The 21,223-nt window shown below is 37.1% G+C and overlaps 1 protein-coding gene across 1 annotated transcript in view; it reads left to right on the forward strand.

Annotated features, from left to right (window-relative positions):
* LOC145985881 (uncharacterized) overlaps positions 1-12,441 on the forward strand; it is a 59,140-nt gene extending 46,699 nt beyond the window's left edge. The window contains exons 5-7 of the mRNA XM_083120007.1: positions 4,280-4,425; positions 9,351-9,453; positions 12,262-12,441. Coding sequence (XP_082976133.1) covers positions 4,280-4,425; positions 9,351-9,453; positions 12,262-12,282 — 270 coding nt within the window. The 3' untranslated portion in view covers positions 12,283-12,441. The remainder of the gene's footprint in view (positions 1-4,279; positions 4,426-9,350; positions 9,454-12,261) is intronic.
* The last annotated feature ends 8,782 nt before the right edge of the window (positions 12,442-21,223 follow it).

Below are 21,223 nucleotides of genomic sequence, written 5' to 3' on the forward strand. Positions count from 1 at the left end.
ATCCATTTTGACTTTCAGCATTACACACATGTTTGGTCTCTCAACACATCAACTACTGCCGAAGTCAAACTTAGTGGAAACTTCAACTTCAACTTTGTCCAGATTCTGCTGATACACCCTGTATATTCAAGGCACAACCAGTTGTGTGTGTCTACTCCTAAACAAAAATAGTCTTACATGTACATGTAGATAACACAATTTGTAAAAATGAAATTAAACTATGTATCCTGTGGTGCTATGTTTTGTATTCACTCAACATTTCAACCAATAAATAATAGGTCTTCTTCAGGAAACAATAGAATATCCTTCAGATAAAATGAAATGATATTGAAACTATAAAATGTTGAAGTTAAGAAAGTAATACAGTTAAATCTTCAGCACAGTATGTCATCATGGATGTCCGCAGGATTTTTTCCAGGGAGGGGCAAGGAAGGTATTTTTTTCCGGGGGGGGGGGGGCAAACGAAGATAATTTTTTCCCAAAAATAGTGTTGTTCCTAAAAAAACATTGCTTAAATTTGAATTTATGACTTTCATGCAATAATTAACACATATTATTGTGGCTAAAATGAAATTATATGTGTGAAATACATATTTTTTGGTTGACTTTCATTTTCCAGGGGGGGCCACGGCCCCCCTTGCCCCCCCTTCCGGACGCCCATGTATGTCATCACCATTTCAAGAAAAGAGAACTGATCCGCTGGCTTATGAACCATGCAACAAATTGAGTTCTGGTAAGAAAGTATCAGTGTCGACCGCAGAGGCAGTAACAACTCTCGTAATGAGTATTCCATCCATCAAAAGCAGTGTTTGCAACCACACCAATTTCTTGCTATTCCCAAGAAAAGGTTGCCATTACACCTGCAGTGCATTGTTATAATTGAAAAAAGGAATATATCTGCCTTATTCTAATGTCAGTTAAATTATGGCTGAAATACTTGAAGATATATTTTTGGATGACATGTCTATTTCCAAAGACACACTACAAAAAATGTCTAATAAGTCAGGATCTGAAGGTGGTATGGTGTTCAAACCTGTATGTCCCATAAAACAACAATTAAAGGGCTTTCACTCCTTGTAGTTTCTTTTATTGTGGGTTACATGATATACACATTGTTACAAGTTTAACAAATACCTGCAACAATTTCCACTTATTGTGCATCTTTACTCTCTTGCCATTCCCAAAGTACAAAAGTTAGGTGTAAATATATTGTTGATAAAATATGAAAATATTCATAGTTTTGAATTTAGACTCCTTGACCATGCATCACCCAATGGAAAAGCCCCTCTGGTAGGCCCTGGTCCTTAGAGAGTTGTTGCTCCATGGAGATAGCTTAGTTTAGTATTGATAAATAAGCTAGATGCAGATGCACCAAAACCACAAAGTGATAGAACAAGTTGTAATAGTCTACAGTAAAGCGACACTTATTTCCCATCTTTGGTTAATTTCAGTTGGTTTGTCAGCATGTTTTTCGATTTTCTATAAGTGTGTTAAACACAATGAAGCTACAGAGTTAGAAGCGTGTTCATATATTTGAAAAATTGTTGTATGTGAAAGTTTTTCTAAGTTACTAGAGATTTATTTTAGTTGTTTTATATGATTTCTCATTGCATTTACAGATATATAGATAAGAATTTTTCATAAGCAATATATTGAAAACAATAAAATATTTTCCAATATAAACCAATTCATTACAATTGACCAATCAGTTCCAATAGAGTGTCTAAAAACTTATATTAGCTATCGGAACCAATTGGAAAATTTTCCAGCTGGGTATATTGATAAAAATACAGAAGGAGGTCGCAAATGCATGTCAATAAATTATCATAATATCCTTTTTATTTTTACGGGCGTCTCTGGATCAATTACGGGAAGAATGGGATCTAGTAGCACAGTCTTGGTTACTGAATGTGGAAGATGATATCAAACAGAACCTGCAAGATATTGAAACGCCGAGCAGGAGTGAAGAGAAGGTACATTCAGAAAGCCATTGTATTCTTTTTCTCTTCAGCCTGATTTGAGATTAGCTGGTTCTCTCTTCTGTGCTGTTCTTCCCACTTTTCCTCTTCCCGTGGCTTTTTTAAATGTGCCTGTGTGTTTGTGTGTGTGTGTGTGTATTTTTCCCCCTTCCAGTAAACAAAACTTTCAATATTTCTGTCCTAATGTTTGCAATAAGGGCTTAAAACTGGTTTTAAAACTGAACTTGGATGCACAGCAGCCCAAATATCTAAGTACCATCTGTTTGTTGGTGCCCATTTGAAAACAGTATCCTAAAAAGTGACAAACGACAAAAGGGTGGGGGTTAAACCCTCCTTGACCTTGTGAAATATTATGGAAAATGCTGTGGAAAAAATTAAAATGGCCAATTTCTCACAGTCAAAGATCTGCGACAATATTACTGCTTACTACTACTACTACTACTACTACTACTAATTATTATTATTATTATTATTAGAATTATTATTTCCATGCAGCATGGAGAAAAGCACAGCATTCCAAACACACACGTCTTTTAGAGTGAATGCCTTGAAAATGAACACGAATTCTTGACAATGAAATATATGGGCAACTATGACTTAAAAGAGAAAAAGTTGTTTTGTATCTCAGTTGCAACAATGTTCAAGACACTGGCGTATGCATAATTATTTTTTCGATATGGGCTGGAATAGTAAATGTGGATAGCACATTGCTTCATTTTGGAGGGTAGGATGCATAATGAAATATTTTGTATTTTTGGAACTTTTCAGTCTATTAAAATTGTATTCAAGGACAAAAATGGTAATCGGGACTCAGTTTAAAAGAGGTTTCGGATTTACACATTTTGATTTTTTAAAGTTCTTAAAGGATTTCTATTTGAAAATTATGATTTTCTCAAAATTTCGGTAGGGGCAGTAACCCGATCAGCCACCCCTCTATGTACACCAGTGTTCAATGAATATGTATTTTTTTGTGTGAACAATGAGAATTAACTAAAGAAAGTTCTTGGTTCATTGTAAGCGGCTAATGTATAGACAAAGGTTAGGCAGACAAGAATACAGTCACCAGACTGCCTTCCCATTGTTTACTGTAGCATGTTTGAATGTCTCTTTAAAATGTCTCACCTTGTTGACTAGACAATTATTCAAACGACAATAAGCTTAACTATTGTAAAATGTTTTGTTGGTAAGAACAGTGAGACAATCCAGATGTGAATTATCACAGACATTTATGCGGGGAAGAAGCTGGAATAATTCCAACCAATTCCGGGAATGAAACCCAGATTTCCCACGTGGTTGTCAGACGCGTTACCGACCAGACCACCACAGCTCCTTGGATGAGTTCCATACTATGATTATTTCAATTTATTTTAATATTTTCTTGTTTTTTTTATATATATTTCACACTTAAAATGTCTCACCTCGTTGACCAGACAATTATTTCGTAACAAAGAAACAAAAAAATGCTCCCAGAATTTGATAAAAATCTAATGACTAGAAAGTAATCTTGTTCTATTGCTTTCATAAATACTATATTTATGTAGATCTCTACTACTTAATAGTAGATAGTGGTATTAGTAGTATTATTATTAGTAACTCAGCTAATTAATTAATTATAAGTATTATTAATTAATTATGAGTATTATTATTTAATTAAAGTATAATAAAACAATGGTAATGTGAATTTGGAGAAAGTTTTGGAAATAACAACCACCTTGATAAAATCCTGCGTACACTACTGATCCCGAACCCAATTTCTTTTCTACAAAAGATATTTGTAAACAATCGGCCTATCAAATAAATTATCATTATCCTCATTTCAAATTAAAGTTGTCAGAGTAGGCTTAAAGTTCAAAATATAATCATTTAACTCACTCAATATGTTTGTGTGGCATTGAAAAGTGACTTTTGTTATCCATTTTAAGAATATTAACTGTGTGTTTTTATAATTTTGTAATTCCTGAAATATATAATATAGTATATATTATATGTATATTTTCGAATATAAGTTAATCTCTTTATTATTTGATTTATCATATTAGCTTTTCATTGGAAATTTTACAGTTGCATGAATTATCATGATTGTCTGAACAATGTAATTATTATAAAATTCTACATACTATATCTTGTTTGTTATATATAATGTCTGACACTCAGTTAAAATATTGGATAATCTGGAATTGGTTATCTTAAAATGCAAGCTACAAAGGCAAATATACTGTAGATAAATACATAGAATCTTTGTAATAATTAGACTACAATGTTTAAAAGTAATGACCTTGTTGTCTTATTTATCTTCCAAGGTCAACAACACTGAAGGCACTGGGTGGCTGTCACTTTTGTCCCCAGAGGAAGAGCGCGAACTCTTTGCGATGCTGGTGACGAACACCACTGAAAGTGCAGAGAAGGGATTGGATGAGCTTGAGAAGGACTCTTCTGTGAGCAGATGGTGAGCATTTCACTCTGTGGACAGTAGTGAAAAGATTCTTCACATCGCCAGCTGAATACGGTTTTGTTTATGTTCATCTGCGCTAACTCTTGAGGAAAACTTATTTGAAGTTGGATTTATATGGATTTTGAGAGCACACTACAAGATTTGCACAAACATTTTATTATTGTTGATAATCTACATCACTTGACATCATAGGCGTAGCTAGAACTTTATATTTGGGTGTGCACAAATAAAAAAATAGGTCTTGTATCTTTTTAATAGCATATTTTGCAATACAATCACTTGGCTCTTTAACTGCACTGATGTTTGTAAAGGAAAATAAATTCACTAAATGGCAGTGTTGAAAATTTCTGAATACATGCAGTAGAAAAAAAATTAAATTGCATAGAAATTACACACACACAAAATGTTCATAAATGTTACAAACAAATACATCAAAATACACGTCATCTAAGACAAGAGACGTCTGTCAAGAGGTACATTGTTCTTAAACTCATCAATTACTTCATTTACATCAATGGACGAAGCTTCTTCCTGTTCCACAAATACCAAGATCAGGCCTTCCAATCTATCCTGCTTCTGAGTTGCTCTTAAATTAGTTTTAACTTGGGTAAGCTTGGAGAAAGTTCTCTCACACATGCAGCTTGTGACAGATATAGATGAAAAGCAGAGTAGAATGCAGTAAATATCTTCTTTCTCCAACCACTCAAACCACTGCTGTAGTGTAACAGAAGAACTTCCCTTAGGTACAGAGGATTTTCCTTTCAGAAGTCTTACTTCTGCTGCCAACTTGTCGCCTGACAATTTGAATGTTCTAGCTAAGACGGCTATTTCTTCATCCTTTACATTCAAGTCAACCAGATCTACCATGGCACTGATGACCCCAACAGTTTCTTGATGAAATCTCTCATCAATACCACAAACAACTGACAAGGGAGGTTATCTAAGTGTCCCCCTCCGATTTCCATGAAACTTGGCAGGTGTATAGAGGGGCCCAAAGGAAGAAGTACATGTTTTTGTGGTTCAGCTAAAAATGGTTTTACGGGGCAACTCCCCCCCCCCCTCAAATGTCAACATGAAGACAAATTGAAGTGGGGATCTGACCCCTGTGTCCTCCTCCGATTTCCATGAAACTTGGCAGGTGTATAGAGGGGCCCAAAGGAAGAAATACGTGTTTTTGTGTTTCAGCTAGAAAATTGTTTTAGGGGGCAACCCCCCCCCCCCTCAAATGTCAAGGTGAGGACAAATTCCCTTTCTTTCCCACCTATTCTAGTTCTAGGGAAAACTACCAGGTTTGGTTGGTACTGTCCTAATTTCACTCTTACATCACATTCTTTTCTGTTATGTGGTATTGCATTCACAGGGTCACAAGGATCTACTGATATGTCAATAGGCTTACCTGGCGTTTGTTCAGCATCAGGAGCATCGAAACAGGATATTTTGTTATTTACAAGTTCACCGATACCATTACAACTTGCACTATCACAGATACTACCACTTGAACTTTCAACTGTCTGGTTTCGATCAAGACCACCTGGTGTTTGTTCAGTGTCAGGGGCATCGAAACAGGATGGTTTGTTATTTAAAAGTTCACCGATACCACTACAACTGGCTATCATAGGCATTTGAACTTTCAACTGTCTGCTTTCAATCAGGACCACCTTAGTTTCTTTTCAGTCTTACAACAAAACAATCCATCTTCTTTTAGAGCATAAACTCACTATTTAAAAAAAGTGTGCAACAGAATCCGAAAAAGCAAGCACAACGACAGTTGCAACGAAGTAAACTAGTCGGTTCAGGAAAGAGATTTAAATACCAGCCACCAGCGACATTGATAAATAAACTTCCAACAATATAGTTGCATTGTCAAAATGTTTACTGATAAGCTTTCTGCCCCACAGAAAGCATACAATAATTAGTTGATTGTGAGAAAGGAGGGGAAGGCGATTGTTGGCAGCAAATATGTTACTGTGACATTGTTGTTATTGTTATACATATTGTTTCCCTGTATTATATCAGTTTTTAATTTCGAGCGTTCAGTAAGGAAAAGAACCTATTTCCACAAATATAGGTAAGTTTTGGACCAATATTGAGGAAGGGGGATGGGATTCTGGGATAAACTTAGCGAATTCAATATTTCGAATAATCTCGACTATTAATAATTTTGTCCTGAAAAAAAGAAAGATGCCGCTTATTTTCTCTCTTATTGAAATATATGTATTTAATTCTCTTTGATAAAACAGCCCATTAGGGTGTGCCTAGGCACACCTGGCACACCCCGTAGCTACGCCTATGCTTGACATCAAGATACGTCACTTCAGCCACTTCAGAATGTGATGCATTAATGGAACATGACAACATCATCAACTCATTTCTGATGAAAAGCTGAGATATGACATGATAGTATTCAGCCAGCAACGACACCATCTCACATTTATGCAAAGATTGTCACATTGTAATATGGAAACCTTCTGAATGACCAACAAACAGTAATACTGCCGGAGGGGAGCCAATGCCCACAAGTCGACCAGTCCGTGATTCCAACAAACAAGGAAATCTAGATAGATAAGTGGTTGTGTGGTATTTAGGGGCATTTTTTCCAGTACCCTCATTGCTATCACAGTTTATTTCTGAATTGGGGTAGAATTTATGACATTATTGTTCACATTTAATTCTGTCATGCTATTTTTATTTTATTGCATATGCTATGTATGTCCATAGATGAATTGGTATTGATTTGGGATCATACAGACTCACTTATACAAGGAAGGGATGTTTTTTTGTGAGTGAGTGATTTAAAATTGGTGGGTGCATTGGCACATATGGCCATTTTGCACCTTCAATGTATACAGGGAAATATTCCCTTATCTAAAATTCTTACTTAAAATGTTAAAACAGGGTGTGTAAGAAGTCCCTTGAAAGAGGTTAAAAGTGTGAGGTTGTACAGGGACCTGCACAAAACAAACACAACACATTAAAAAGTGTGAGTAATAATAAACTAAAAACTTCCTCACAGACAGTGGAAAGGACCAGCTCTTCTCAAAAACCCCAAAATATTTGGTAAAGCACTGTTGTCATCTCCTAACAGAGATGACAGGAATATAAAAAGTCTGCCTGGGGAAAGCAAAATCAGCACATTCAGGAAGAATATGCTGAACATTTAAAACAATGAAAAACTCAATATGCTGACCAAGGCAGTAATTTATTTTATTATAAAAAATAAACTAAACGTAATGTTTCAACCTTCTAGCAAGGTTTTCTTCAGACTCTGCACCAAGTACAAATGTAACAAGGTACAAAAACAGGGCGATATATATGCACAAACATTACTCCCCTCCAGACTATTAGAAATTTGTTCTGGAACATTCTAGCAGGTGGCTTTCCCTTGTCAACTGTACTTTCACCTAAAAGGCTAAACATATTTACTTACATCTAGAATGTGGTGGGACTCTTTATCTCACGCTCTTTTTCCTTCCTTCTTCTCTCCTCTTTCTCTCTTGTCCTTTCCACTCTTTCTAACACTTTCTTCCATTATTTGTTTAACTTCAGTCCCCCATTCCAATTCATTGTGTTTTCTTCACCTTTCTTCTCTATTTCCTTGGCCTCCTTCCATTTTCTCACTAGTATTCTCTTCTCCCTTCCTATCTGCTTAGCCTCATCCCACTCTATGTCATGTCCTGTTTCTCTCGCGTGTTTAAATATCGCATTTCTCTCTCTCTTAAGTCGTATCATCCCTATGTTGTTTCAACCTGTCTTTCAGCCTCTTTTTCGTTTCCCCTATGTACACACCCTGACATTCTTTACATTTCACTTCGTAGATGATCCCTTCCTCTTCCTCTTCTCTGTTTTCCTTTTTCTTGTTTGCATTCTTCGCTATTCTTAAGATGCTTCCCTCTCCCTTCCTGCAAGTTTTAATGCCCGCTTTCCTAAGCACTTTGCATATCTTTTCTGTGGTTTTCCCCATACTTCTTATTCCAAACCTCCTCTCTTTTTCATTCTCTTCCTCTTTTTCTTTCTCTTGCCTTGGTCAGCATATTGAGTTTTTCATATCATGGAAACAAGGCTTAATGGTGTTATAATTTAAAACAACATTACAGACACAACACATTGGAGGGTCCAGCCCTTGCAGCAAGTGGCCATGGGTGAGATGACTTTATCCAATATGAAGCCGAGTTAGAACAACTTCTCGATAAGAGGGATGGGAAGAGGAACGCCATGCACCAATGGTGGGCTTAATAGCATGAAGCTTGTTTCCTGTTACTACATCCCACTCTTCCTGCTAAGTGTCAAAAAACCAACAATGAAACACATTCTGCAGCCCCCATGTTGGCAGAAGTTGGATGAGAACGTTGCCATCTGCATCAGCAGACTTGGAGGCAGCATTGACTGCTTCATTCTCCTTTATGTGCACGTGACTAGGGACCTAGCAGAAGGAGACATCAGCATTGGCAGACAAAGACATGAGCCATTGAAAGATGCACTGCACAACTGGATGCCAGGAATTTGGCGATGCCAGACTCTGAATCACACTGGTCTAATCAGTGCAGAAAAGGACTTTCTTCCATCCATTGATGTCAACAAAGTCCAGTACCTTTAGGATGGCATACAACCCTGCCTTGTAGATGGAACTTTGAAAGCCTATGACGAAGGTGCAACCAACTGATGGACTTGGAGCCAACCGTATAAGACATGTTAAAATTGGGTTACTGTATGCAAAATTCTAAAAACCTCTGCTGGTATCTGTCGAGATCCTCATGGAGTAAAAGTTATTATCTCTTATTTAACCTCTGATAGAAGAACAAAGGTAGAATAAATTACCAGTATTAAGTTCTGTTTATAATAATGTATTAGACTAAATTGAATTTCACCTCATGACATTCATGTGACACTGATCTAGTACTGTATCTGTTCGTGTCTTTTAGTTTAGAAGAAGCAAAGAAACAAGAAGGAAGTGTAAAAGGGACCCAAGACAAAGAGAGTTTGGCTTCATCAGATGATGAAGACACTGATACTAGTATTGAGAAGGTAATGAATGCATTTCCATAATGTAATAAATAAAAATATTAATAAAACCAAATCAATTACATTGTCCATAAATTTGATTAGTTTTGTTATCTTAAGTTACTTTCTAAAATAGCTGAGTTATTGTTACTTCAAGAAATAACTCTTACGTTATTTTACTCCTACTTTATTCTAGATTATGTATATAGCATGTAGATAGATACACACACGTCCATGCTCATTGTAAATGAATGAAAGAAAAGCATCACCTGTAGCACACAACTTTGAAAAGTCACAAGTCTCTTCCAGTATACTCCCCTAATTCTACTGTTCACAGTTTGGGACTGGGACTCGACCTACAGTTTAAAGTGGGATCCAAATCACTATGTACCTCTACTGGGTATTGAACCTTGGACTCCTTGATTACAAGAGGAAGATGATACCACTATGCAATTGGGGAAGACCAAATTGTCAATTAATAGAAGAAATAAATAGTGTTTCCTTCTCTCTTTGATTTCTAACATTAAGGGATCACCCCCAGAGATTGCATGCACTATAAAACTGACAATAAACCTCCAATGAACCTAGCACAAGAGAAGAGAAGGTTGTTAATCTGCCACTGAAATGAGTAAAAAAGTGCTCCCCTGTGCATAGCACCACGCCATGAAGGCGTATAGGGGGTGTGGGGGTAACGCCCCACACTTTCTTGATCCGGTCATGAGTGGGGGTGATGTGATCAGCATCACGCCCCTGACTGCCTTTACCCCCAGGGTTTCCCCCAGGTACACATGTTATTCGATGCTGGGTGGGCGCCGGGGCCGCTTTCATCGTTAGAAAAGTTCCCGGATTTGAACCGGCCAGGGATCGAACCCGGGACCTTTTAGCATGGTAGTCAGACGTGTTACCGACTGAGCCACGGATTCTTTAATTTTTGCAGTTCTATTATTAGGTTGTTCTTGTGAATGAAAAGAGTAAAATCGCCAACCTCCATGGCAGAATGGATATCACATCACACTACGATGCCAGGGGTCCCGAGTTCGAATCCTGGCCTGGACATGGATGTTTGTGAGTGTCCATTCATCACTCATCCCCATCTTCACAAATTAGCCAAAAAGTAGCATAAAAAGTGAAGTAAAATAAAGCAAATTAATGATAATAATAAATAAATTACTTATCCTCTCAATTAGCGAAAAAAAATTTACACTCAAGCACTTGCATATTAGAGAATGCAGCATTTAAAAAGTTTAAAAGTAGGTATCCATAGGAACATTGACATACTACATGTAATGTACAGGACAAACATCCACAGGAAACATGCATCTTAATCTTCTTTTTTATACAGGGTAATTATAAATGATTGATCGGGTTTGAAAGGGCTGCATTAAAAAAAATATATAACACATACACTATAGAATGATACATGAAAATAAACAGAAACTGTCCAAGTTTCAGAGATACTTCCACTAACTCGCCCTAACTTGCTCCACTGTTTCATTAGAAACGCTTGGACATCCTGTGCCTTTACACAGGCAACTAGTTTCCTTAAACTGTTGATGTCATCGCAGAATGCTTTGCTGACCTGGTAGTGTAGTTGCAAACTGTCTCCGGAATGCACACTGTATGGTAACAATGGAAAAACACTTCTCATATTCCAAAACACAGACGCCATTTTGCAAACTAGGTTGGTGCTGCCATCTATCGGCAAGCGCCAAGGTTACAAATATGAGAAATTAAACTTTCAGATGTGTTCTTTCGTTTCATAATTAGCACACACACATTATATTAATAGTTTTTTTAAATATTTCACCTTAAAACCCAATGAATCATTTATAGTTACCCTGTATGTAGTATTGGAGCCATTTTAACCTTCCTAGTTTTATACTTTTAATGCCAAACTTTCCAACATGTAAGTGCTCATGTTTAATAAAAACAGTTCCTGAAGAAGACACACGACCTTGGTAGAATATATACTGCTGGACAAAAAAAACCGGACACTTGCATTTTTTGTGATAACGCAATGGGTCGATAAAAGCTCTGATTCTAGGGCTATCTAAATGTTGCAGAAACTGAATTAAGTACGAATGCAAAAACAAAGTTCGAGCCTATGAATGGTGCATATGGTATTACATGATCTGCCAAACATTCTGTAATATACCTGCGACCTGTCATTGCAATTCAGATGTCAAATATTAAGGTGTCCGGTTTTCATTGTCCAGCAATATAGGATAACAACTTTACATCATGTCAAGTCAGTATTTTTTATAATATGATGTCGGCACATGGCTTAAGCCAAGTTTTAATTAATGTACAGTGTTGTTTCTTAACAGACAAGAGACTAAACTACTCACCATATTAAATAAGGAAATGTTTGTGTAAAAATAGGACCCATTTATCAGTTACTTGCTTTGGTAAATTGTATATTGGTACTTTATCAGAACCAGTAAATGTTTCTTACTGGTATACCTTCCGTTTTCCTGTTGTTTCAACAGTGTCTCTTGGGTTACAGCTCCTTGTTGCACAATGGCTGGGTGAAAAAATTGACTCTTAGGAACATCTAAGGAATCAGAGGACAGTGTAAGTTAAAATTCCGATCTTATGTGCTTCATCCATTATACTGGCAATATAAGCTGTGGAAAGTGTTTTTTTGTCGAGTAAAATATTTGTCATGGTAAAAAATAATTATAATGTGATGAACTAAATAATCATTGGGAATATCGTTTTAAAATAAGTTACCTTCAATGGGAAGCAAATTGATTTGGAATTATGTCAGTTCCTTCTTGCTGATCTCAGTGTGCTGATCTACAAGTATGTGTTCTGTTTGTGTATTTGCAGGACCTAGATGAACTGCTGTGATGCATTATATGTAAGGAGGATGCTGTTCTGAAGTGTTCTGGATGCAGCGGAGATCTCTACTGCAGACACTGCTTTGATGAAGCTCATCAGAAGTTATACATAGAAAACCACAAGCCTGTCACTTATAAGCCACTCTAACTAGTCTCTGTTATGCTTTAAAGAGGTGTGTGTGAGGGGGGGGGGGGTGCGTACACACATGTACATTACAAAATGTTGAATACTTTTTAGTTATGCATTTATATTTTGTCATAAGTTTAAAATAAAAATAAAAATTCTGAGGTTGTTTTTGTGCAATTCTTTGAAGCAACTAAACATGGTTGAGTGGTCAGTATAATGTGCAGTAAAGACAGAGCTCACAGGTTCAAACCCTGGTTAGGCATGGATGTATCATTGGATTTGTTCCATCATCCATTTCATGGGAAAAATCATTTTTAAATCGGTCACCTTCAAAGCAAAGCAAATTGATTTGGAATTATGTCAGTTCCTTCAGTGAATTTTCTACAAGCATATGTTCTGTTTCTGCATTTGTAGGAGATAGTTAACTGTTATGCAGTGGCCTATTCTTCCATGGTGATAAATCAGTTTTCTACTTGTGCATAGAAATTGCCAGAAAATTTGAAGTTGTCAGATTTCTGTTTTTGTTTTACTAGCATGTCTGCATGTTTTATTTCTATTGCATCTAACTAATATATAATAAATATGTACAATAAATGAGAATTGTTAAGGTAATTTTTTTAGAATATGCAACTGTCCCCATGGAATATCATATGTCATGACAATGCTGTTCTGAAGTGTCCTGGATACAACAGAAATTTCTACTGCAACATTGTTTTGATGAAACTTGCAAAAAGGAATACCACAAGTGTGTCGCTTATGAACCATATGCTATATGTGTATGTGTGTGGGAAAAGGATGGTGTTTGTGTGTTACGAAGAGTTGAATACTTTTTAGTTATAAACTTATATTCTGTCATCAGATAAAGATTAAAACAAAATTTCCAAAACTTGTTCTTACAATTCTTTGAAGGGTCTCCTTTATTGAACTACAATATACCAACTTTGTGTTCTGATGTCATGTGAGGAATGCCTATGTTGTTAGCTTAGGAATGTTAGGTTTGGTTCACTTAGCATAAATACACAGAACTAAACCCAATAAGCCTAACCTAACAACTTAGGCATTTAGTGTAACAATTAAAGCATTTTGCAGTGACATCAAAATGCAAGGTTGCTCTAGCTTTGTGTGATAAGGGAGACCCTTCTTTGAAGCACCTAAACTAATGCATTGTAATGGAATTGTGAAACAACCAGGCTCCATGATCAAGTGATCAGTGTAACATTCTGTGAGGCCAGACGTCCCAGGTTCAAACCTTGATCATGCACTGTGTTTGTCCCATCATCCATTCCATCAGTTCATCATTCATTTAACCCAACAGATAGAGAATCATTGTAAAATAATAAAAATAAAATAGATGTGTGAAACTGAAGGGCCCGGTTATTCTGTATGTATAGAATGGAAGCTCAATTTGTGTTAGTGTCTTAGGATTATAGATTTTCATAGATGGGAGATTGAAATAATCAATTTCTAAACACACACTGGAACCTGCCCATGAAATATTACTATTGCAAGAATCTTGACATTTCAACAAATTTTAAGTAAGTAAAATTACTGCAGATAATTTTACATGTTTGATGTAAAGAGGAGCGGATCTACTTGATTCATACATCTAATCTAGGATCCATGGTTTGGATATTGGATGTCGCATCCAGGTAGGCCCATAGGCAGAATTTTTATTGGGAGAGAGGGGGTTTATCCTTTGTCATTTAAAGACAAAAAAGTGGGTGGGTAGAAGCCCTGAAGATGAATTTCTTACTACTTATTACAAAAGATGCTTAATCCTGTTAAGGAAGAAAAATTAATTACCACTATCCACTATTTAAATTAGATATTGGTAGGATTTCATGGGAGGCTGAAGACCACTGAGCCCTCCAACTGGCTACGTGCCTGCATCCAGGATTTCAGAATTATATTCAGAATCCAAGTTTGAAGTATCGAATCCAGGATTAGGATTCAGATTTGGATTTTAATGTTCAGCATGATGTACTACGCTGCAACTTTCTTATTTTAATCTACCTTTTTAAGAGATGTACTTTTCATGTGGTGTTGGAAATTATCAGCAAGTCATTGTGGTGGTCTCATTCCTTTTTAGTTTCAAGCAAGTTGCCACCTGCTGTTGCTGGCATGAGACAAAGTGAACTTTCTTTATTCAATCATCGTATAGGATGGGAAGACAAAACAAGTTTAGTACAAAATTGTGACTTGTGATGTATAATCTTGTGGTGTAAAATAAATAAGGTTTTTAGCATATATTGTTCAAGTGAAGCCAACCCTAATACAATCAAAACCAAGTAATTGTCATTTCATGAAGTTTTGTTACATGTTTTCAGTACAATCATTGAACTTGACAACATCAAACCATCCCCAACCTTAGTCCTTTGGGCTGGATGTAGTGTCATGGCAAACAGTGCTGCAACAAAATGCACTTTAATGTTCTTTTTTCTTTTAATGACAATACAGTAAGGATATCTAGCCCACATTAACTTATTGTGTACGCCACTGCCTACTCTATGCAAACATTACAAAATCTTAAGAATCTGATATCGAATCATCTTTCAGAAGATTATATTAAATAGACAACTAAATTCTTGCATTACAATCATTTAAATCACTTTTTAAATATTGTGATATGTAGAGCTAGGATTTTGATGACCTTAAAATTGCCAAAAAAATGACCTTTAAAAAATGCATTTATGACCTAATACATGCAAGAAAATGCCCTATAAACTTAGAAAAATTACCTAAAAATTCTGAAGGATTTGCAGAACAAATTTATAAACTACCAAGAGAAATTCAAATTACAAATTAACGTTACAGTATCTATCACATGTTCATTGCGTATGGTAGTACAAGTAAGAAAGTTCACTTTTTGTCGTCTTTTACACTTTAAGTACTGAGTTGCAGTACACAACGAAAATCATTGATTGTCGGTTTTCAGACAAGAGAGCCTTGAAGATGGAAAAACTTCTCTCGAGTTCCATCGACACAAGAGGAGCGTACTTGAAATCAGGCACGTATCCAGGAATTCCTTTCGGGGGGGCGGGGGGGGGGCTCAACACCATTTTTTTAAGGGATGTAAGAACCTCACAATTGTATGTTCAAGACCAGTGGTGGCAATTGGGTTCCAAAACGGGGGAGGGGGGTGCGGAGGGCGTTGCAAGCAAAGTTTACTTTCTCTTGGTAGACAAGGCTTAACATTAAGAGGCCATAATGTTGAGGCAAAAAAATAAAAAATGGGGAGCAACTATCCCTTAAATCGTCGCTACTGTAAGGATTTTAATAAGAACGTGAAATCGGAACATTTTTACCACTCGACTCCTCTGTTTCCATGCATTAACATTGTGTGCCGGAACCATCTCAGTATGTGTATTTGTCCATTTCTTCTCATCAGGCATAAAAAACGTCTATGGTCTCTTTGAGTGTTTTTACGTAGCTGTTACACATGCACGGGATGGACAATCCACTCGACAATGCGAGATTCAAATTGTGGGCTGCGAACTGGAGGCAGACAGCTCTCGAATATTTATCTCTGATTCGAGCCTGAACACCACTAACGTGTCTTGTCCTCCCATGTTTGCAGCTCTTATAAAAGCCGAAACCCACCAAATTGTTCAGATTCAGGCCTTAGCACTCACAAGTGTTCAAAAATGCCTCTCACAGCTTGTGCTGTCTTGTCATATATCGGCACGAAACAGAGGAAGTCTTCTCGAATACAGGTGGATGACGAAACAATTAATGCACAGTGAAAACCCTTCCGTTCCCAACACATCTAATGTTTCGTCTCCCAGTATGATCAAATGCTTACTCATTTATCTCCAGTGACGTGCCCAAGGGAGGGTTGATGAGGTCATAACCCCATTTGACCCAGTATTCCTTTTTTTTTTAAAAAAAAAAAAGAGGAACATCAAAGACAGGAAAAAAATCAGGACTGACAACCAAAAATAGTATGCGTAACCCCTCTCCCTTCCGAAAATCCTGGGCACGTCTCTCTTTATCTCGGACACATTTTTTAAAATCAACTCACCAGTAGTTTTTATCATTCCGTATTGGAGATTGAAGTAAGATGCGTTCTTCCTGCAGGTTTGGATATGATCCTTTAGAGTGCTGTCGTCTGCCTGCCTTCCCACCTAACCTTAACAAGGCCCTAATTTTCCATCCTTGTAACTTGGATTTTCAAGACTTAGGAAGGTTTCAGACTGAAGGGACACGCGATACATGTCGATTGGAATGGGCCAATGAACAGCAACGTTTCACACCGTAGCGACACAAAAGGCCACACAAACCTAATCTTCAGGCGACACGGTGTGAAATCTCCCTTATTAGGCCACTGTCATTGTCACCTTGAAGTAGTAGCTCTTGTTGACCACAGAAAAAAATTCTCCTCAACCGGTGGGAATGCTCCTCAGTTTTCTTCTCTCTCCTATATTTTCTGTGCTTGTTCACTAAACAGGCAACACCTTACGATTTGATATACACAGGACATGTACTACGAATGTAGACATTTTAACGAATAATCGGTTGAAGTCAAGGATGGTGGCTCAGTTGGTAGAGCCCTGATTTGGGTCCTGGTAGAGCCTGCAATTTCTACCTAAAATGTCTACATATGCAACATCTTGCTTTCTCTTCTCGACATTCATAAAATCTTCGGCTGTCTCTTTATGGTAGTTAAGTGTTTGAATGTGTTTCGAACCCAGTAGGCTTAAACAAAGTATTTTTTTATACCATGAAATTCTCGGACTGCGTATACGAAATTTAGTTCTGGATAAACTAAATCATCACTCAAAACTTTGATTTTCAGTTGATCTATGCAGCTTATTTCTGTTTTAATAAACCACTCCAATATCCGGTACTGCTGAAATATTCACTTTAGAGAGAGAGAGAGAAAGAGAGAGAGAGAGGGAGGGAGAGAGAGAGAGACCTTGATCTCTTCGGCCCTCGAACCGAACTAGCACTACACTGAGGCCCCGGAAGTTCTGCTGTCATATGTCTTCATTTTTGAATCACTATATCTTATAAAGCAACCAGAGGACGCTGACTGATCTGATCACCAATCGACTGTATGAATTGTCACACTTACCTCTGAAATCTCATTAACCAATTCTTTGTACAGATCAACTGAAAAATTGAATCTGCGTATTTATATCTTCATTATATTCTAGAACGTTCCTCAGATAAAACGATTTGTTAATATTGCCAGTAGTTGACTCATTCTCTCATTCAAGAACGTACCCTCTCCAGAGATTAGAAATTACAACGAATCGCCCTACGTGTGGCGCTACCTTTGTTGTGCAGCTTCCAAATGCTGACAAGTTTCTACATAGTGCTCAAGTGCGCTGCAACAACACCGAAAGCGCAAGAAAAGTTTACGTGTAATATTATCAACAACAGGGTTATATAACATTCTCCGTCTTGCCTCGATAATTGTCTATCTCCTTAAATCATCGTCACATTATTCAAAAAGCCAAAAACCTAATTTTATCTAGTGTAAAATAAAAAAATTCCTTGGGGGGGGGTGCTCGAGCCACCTCAACCCTACCTTGGATACGTGTTATTAACAATAACAGGATTATAGAACATTCTCCGTCTTGTCTCGATAATTATTTCTCCCAAATTATCATCACATTATTCAAGAAGCCAAAATCCTAATTTTATCTAGTGTAAACAGAAAAAATTCTGAAGGGGGGCTCGAGCCTCCTGTTTCCCACCTTGGATGCGTGCTATTGACAATAATAAGGTTATAGAACACTCTCCGTCCTGTTTCGATAATTATTTCTCTCAGATTTATAAATTTATTATCTTCATATTATTCAAGACGGCAAAAATAGAATTTTATCTAGTGTAAATTGAAAAATTTCCTGAGGGGGGGCTCGAGCCACCTCATCTCCACCTTGGATACGTGCTATTAACAATAACAGCGTTATAAAACATGCTTCATCTTGCCTTGATAATTATTTCTCTCCTTACATTATTTTCACATTATTCAAGAAGCCAAAAACCTAATTTTATCTAATGTAAACTGAAACATTTTCTGGGGAGAGGGTCGAGCCCCCTGTGCCCCATCTTGGATACGTGCTATTATCAATAACAGGGTTACTGAACATTCTCCGTCTTGCCTCGATAATTATTTCTCTCCTTAAATTATTGTCACATTATTTTATTTCACATCACAAGAAACCAAAAACCTCATTTTATCTAGTGTGAACCTAAAACTTTCGGGGGGGGCTCGAGCCCCCTAAGCCCCCCTCTGGATACGTGCCTGCTTGAAATGAACAATATCACTTGCTGTTAAGCCACTTACAATTCCATATAGTGCAAATTGCTTCCCTGACAAAATGTTCTATACAGAGCACAAAACTTTGTACCCCTTGTTTTTTTAACTATAATCCATCTGGCGACAATGTACTGATAGAGGGGGAAATCACATTGTTTGAGCTGAATTGTTACACAACAGCTTGTATCAATAATACTGCACAGAATGTATTTGTATCTTCGAACACAGTCCTTCAGAACTGCGCTGAAGGAAATGAGACAAGAGTTGGGAACCTCTCTCCTTCAAAGAGTTACATTTGCATGTAAAATGCCTGTTCTTTCACCAAAATGTAGAAAAATGCATAAGATGACTTTTAAAAGGCCGAAAAATTACTTAAATGGTTTAAAAATTTTAAAAAATGACCTTTACTCCAAAAAGGGTCAAAAATGAAAAAAAATGCCCTAACAAAGGCATCCCAATTAATTCACTTACGTGTAAAACATGTTTCTACCTACTTATGCAATGTTTCTGCTTTACCAAAAAAACGATGCATTTGCATCAAAATCCTAGCCCTAGTGATATCAATTCCCCAAATCTGACCCTCAAACACACACACACACACACACACACACACACACACACACACACACACACACACACACACATATACATATATATTTTTGCACAATTTCAATGTATTACTCTATCAACAGAAATATCACAAATCTGACATTGATGCTTCTTCATCTCTTACATTCTCTCTCTCTCTCTCTCTCTCTCTCTCTCTCTCTCTCTCTCTCTCTCTCTCTCTAATTGCTTTTATAAGTTGTAATGCAAACAAGCACATTTTTTGAGATTTGGTTTGAAATTTGAAACTTCATACCTTGAGGCTGTGAGAAGTTTTTAAAAAATCCAGTGACGTGCACTGAGGAGTAGCTAGTCTAGCAGAGATAGATCAATCAATCTCAAATCTCTAATTATTTTCAAATCACAATATTTCTTGTTTTGTTGAAGCCACAGTTCATATGCAACACTTTCTTTTCACGTGCTTCTCGTCCCTCGGTGCGTTCAGCTGCCTAGCTCGCTCTTTCTCCGCCTCACAGTTCCAGGCAGAAACGGGCTTTCGAAGGGAAAGGGAAGATTTCTGCCTCTACCTCCCTTGCCCCATCGCCCCTGCTCCATGGTTGAAAGCCCGTGCTTTCAGGTCCTCCAGTCTATCTCCTATAGGACAGATAGGGGATAGGATTCCCTTCGCTTCCTTTGTAAATCCTCTAAAGAACTAAGGGGAAATTTTTCTGCAGTACTTCTGTCCTCTGTATTTACACTACTTTTTACACGTTGTACAATATGTATGTATAATATGGGATGTGCTTTTATCATTTATGCAATTGGAACGTCTTATGTGCAGACAAAATTTTATGCTTTTTTAAAAATATGGAATATATAATTGATTAAATAACAAATATTTGCTCACGCTCTCTCTTGCTCTCGTTTTAGTAGTGTTTTATTTAAATATACTAATCTCTTGACCTCCAATAAAAAAATGGATAGCTAAGCTAAACAATCATAAATACGGATGTATTTATTTGGGCAAGTGAACGTGCGTTCTAATTCTTGTTGTTGGTTTGGTTTATTTTACTTCGCTTTTCTGCCACATTTGGTTATCGCGAAAATGAGGATGAGTGATGATATAATGAAATTGATGAAGGGACCTCACAAAGAACAATTCAGGCCGGAATTCGTGACGAGCGTGCATTCTTGTTCTTATGTGTTGTACTCTGCCTGCAGTGAATAATGAGAAAACTAGAAATGAAAAATGTATCCCAGAACTCAAAAAGCCAAATGAATATCATTGAAGAAAGTAGAAAAATGGTTTGTTTAAAGTTGTGTTTTGTTACCCATCACTTTTTCTAGCTGTATAGATTTAATCGGAATAAGTAGCTAAGAGCTTGGAAAGTCGTGAGGGACAATCATAAACAGAGAATTCTAGGCTCCTGATTTCACAGTGCCCTGCAGATGCACTAGGAGGAAATTATTCGTATTTTCTTTTCTCTTCCATCGCTTTACCTAATTTATGCCATGACGATGAACGTTGACTAAATTAAACTGGTGAAGATTGGTTGCAAAGAAACACTCATGCAAAGGCCAGGGCTCGAGCCCGGATCCTTCAGTAACGAGATCGTGAGATGGGGAAATTAGGGAAATCAAGCAATGCAAAATTTTTGAAAAAAACGTTAATCATATATAAAGATGGTATTTCAAAAATGCAATTGAAAATTACTACTCAGGAAAAATGCAGTTTGCTTTACCGATACCCACGTATCCGAATGGTTAGCGGCTACCTCACATGTTTGTTGTCGGCCGACCTCCGTGGAGGAGTGGAAGTTTTTCCGGATCTGTACCCGATGGAGGCATATAGTAGTTCAGATCCCACATTAAACTATAGGTCTAGTCCCGATTGGCCTTTCTGTGTATAAAGTGGACTTAAAACGTCAAATCAACCATCAAATCAACCAACCGTGGGGGAGTGGTTACCACCAGGAGTTCCTGGTTCGAATCCCTACCTGGACATCTCGG

Source organism: Lepisma saccharinum, chromosome 3, assembly GCF_977018435.1.
Source record: "Lepisma saccharinum chromosome 3, izLepSacc3.1, whole genome shotgun sequence".
Lineage (NCBI taxonomy): Eukaryota > Metazoa > Arthropoda > Insecta > Zygentoma > Lepismatidae > Lepisma > Lepisma saccharinum.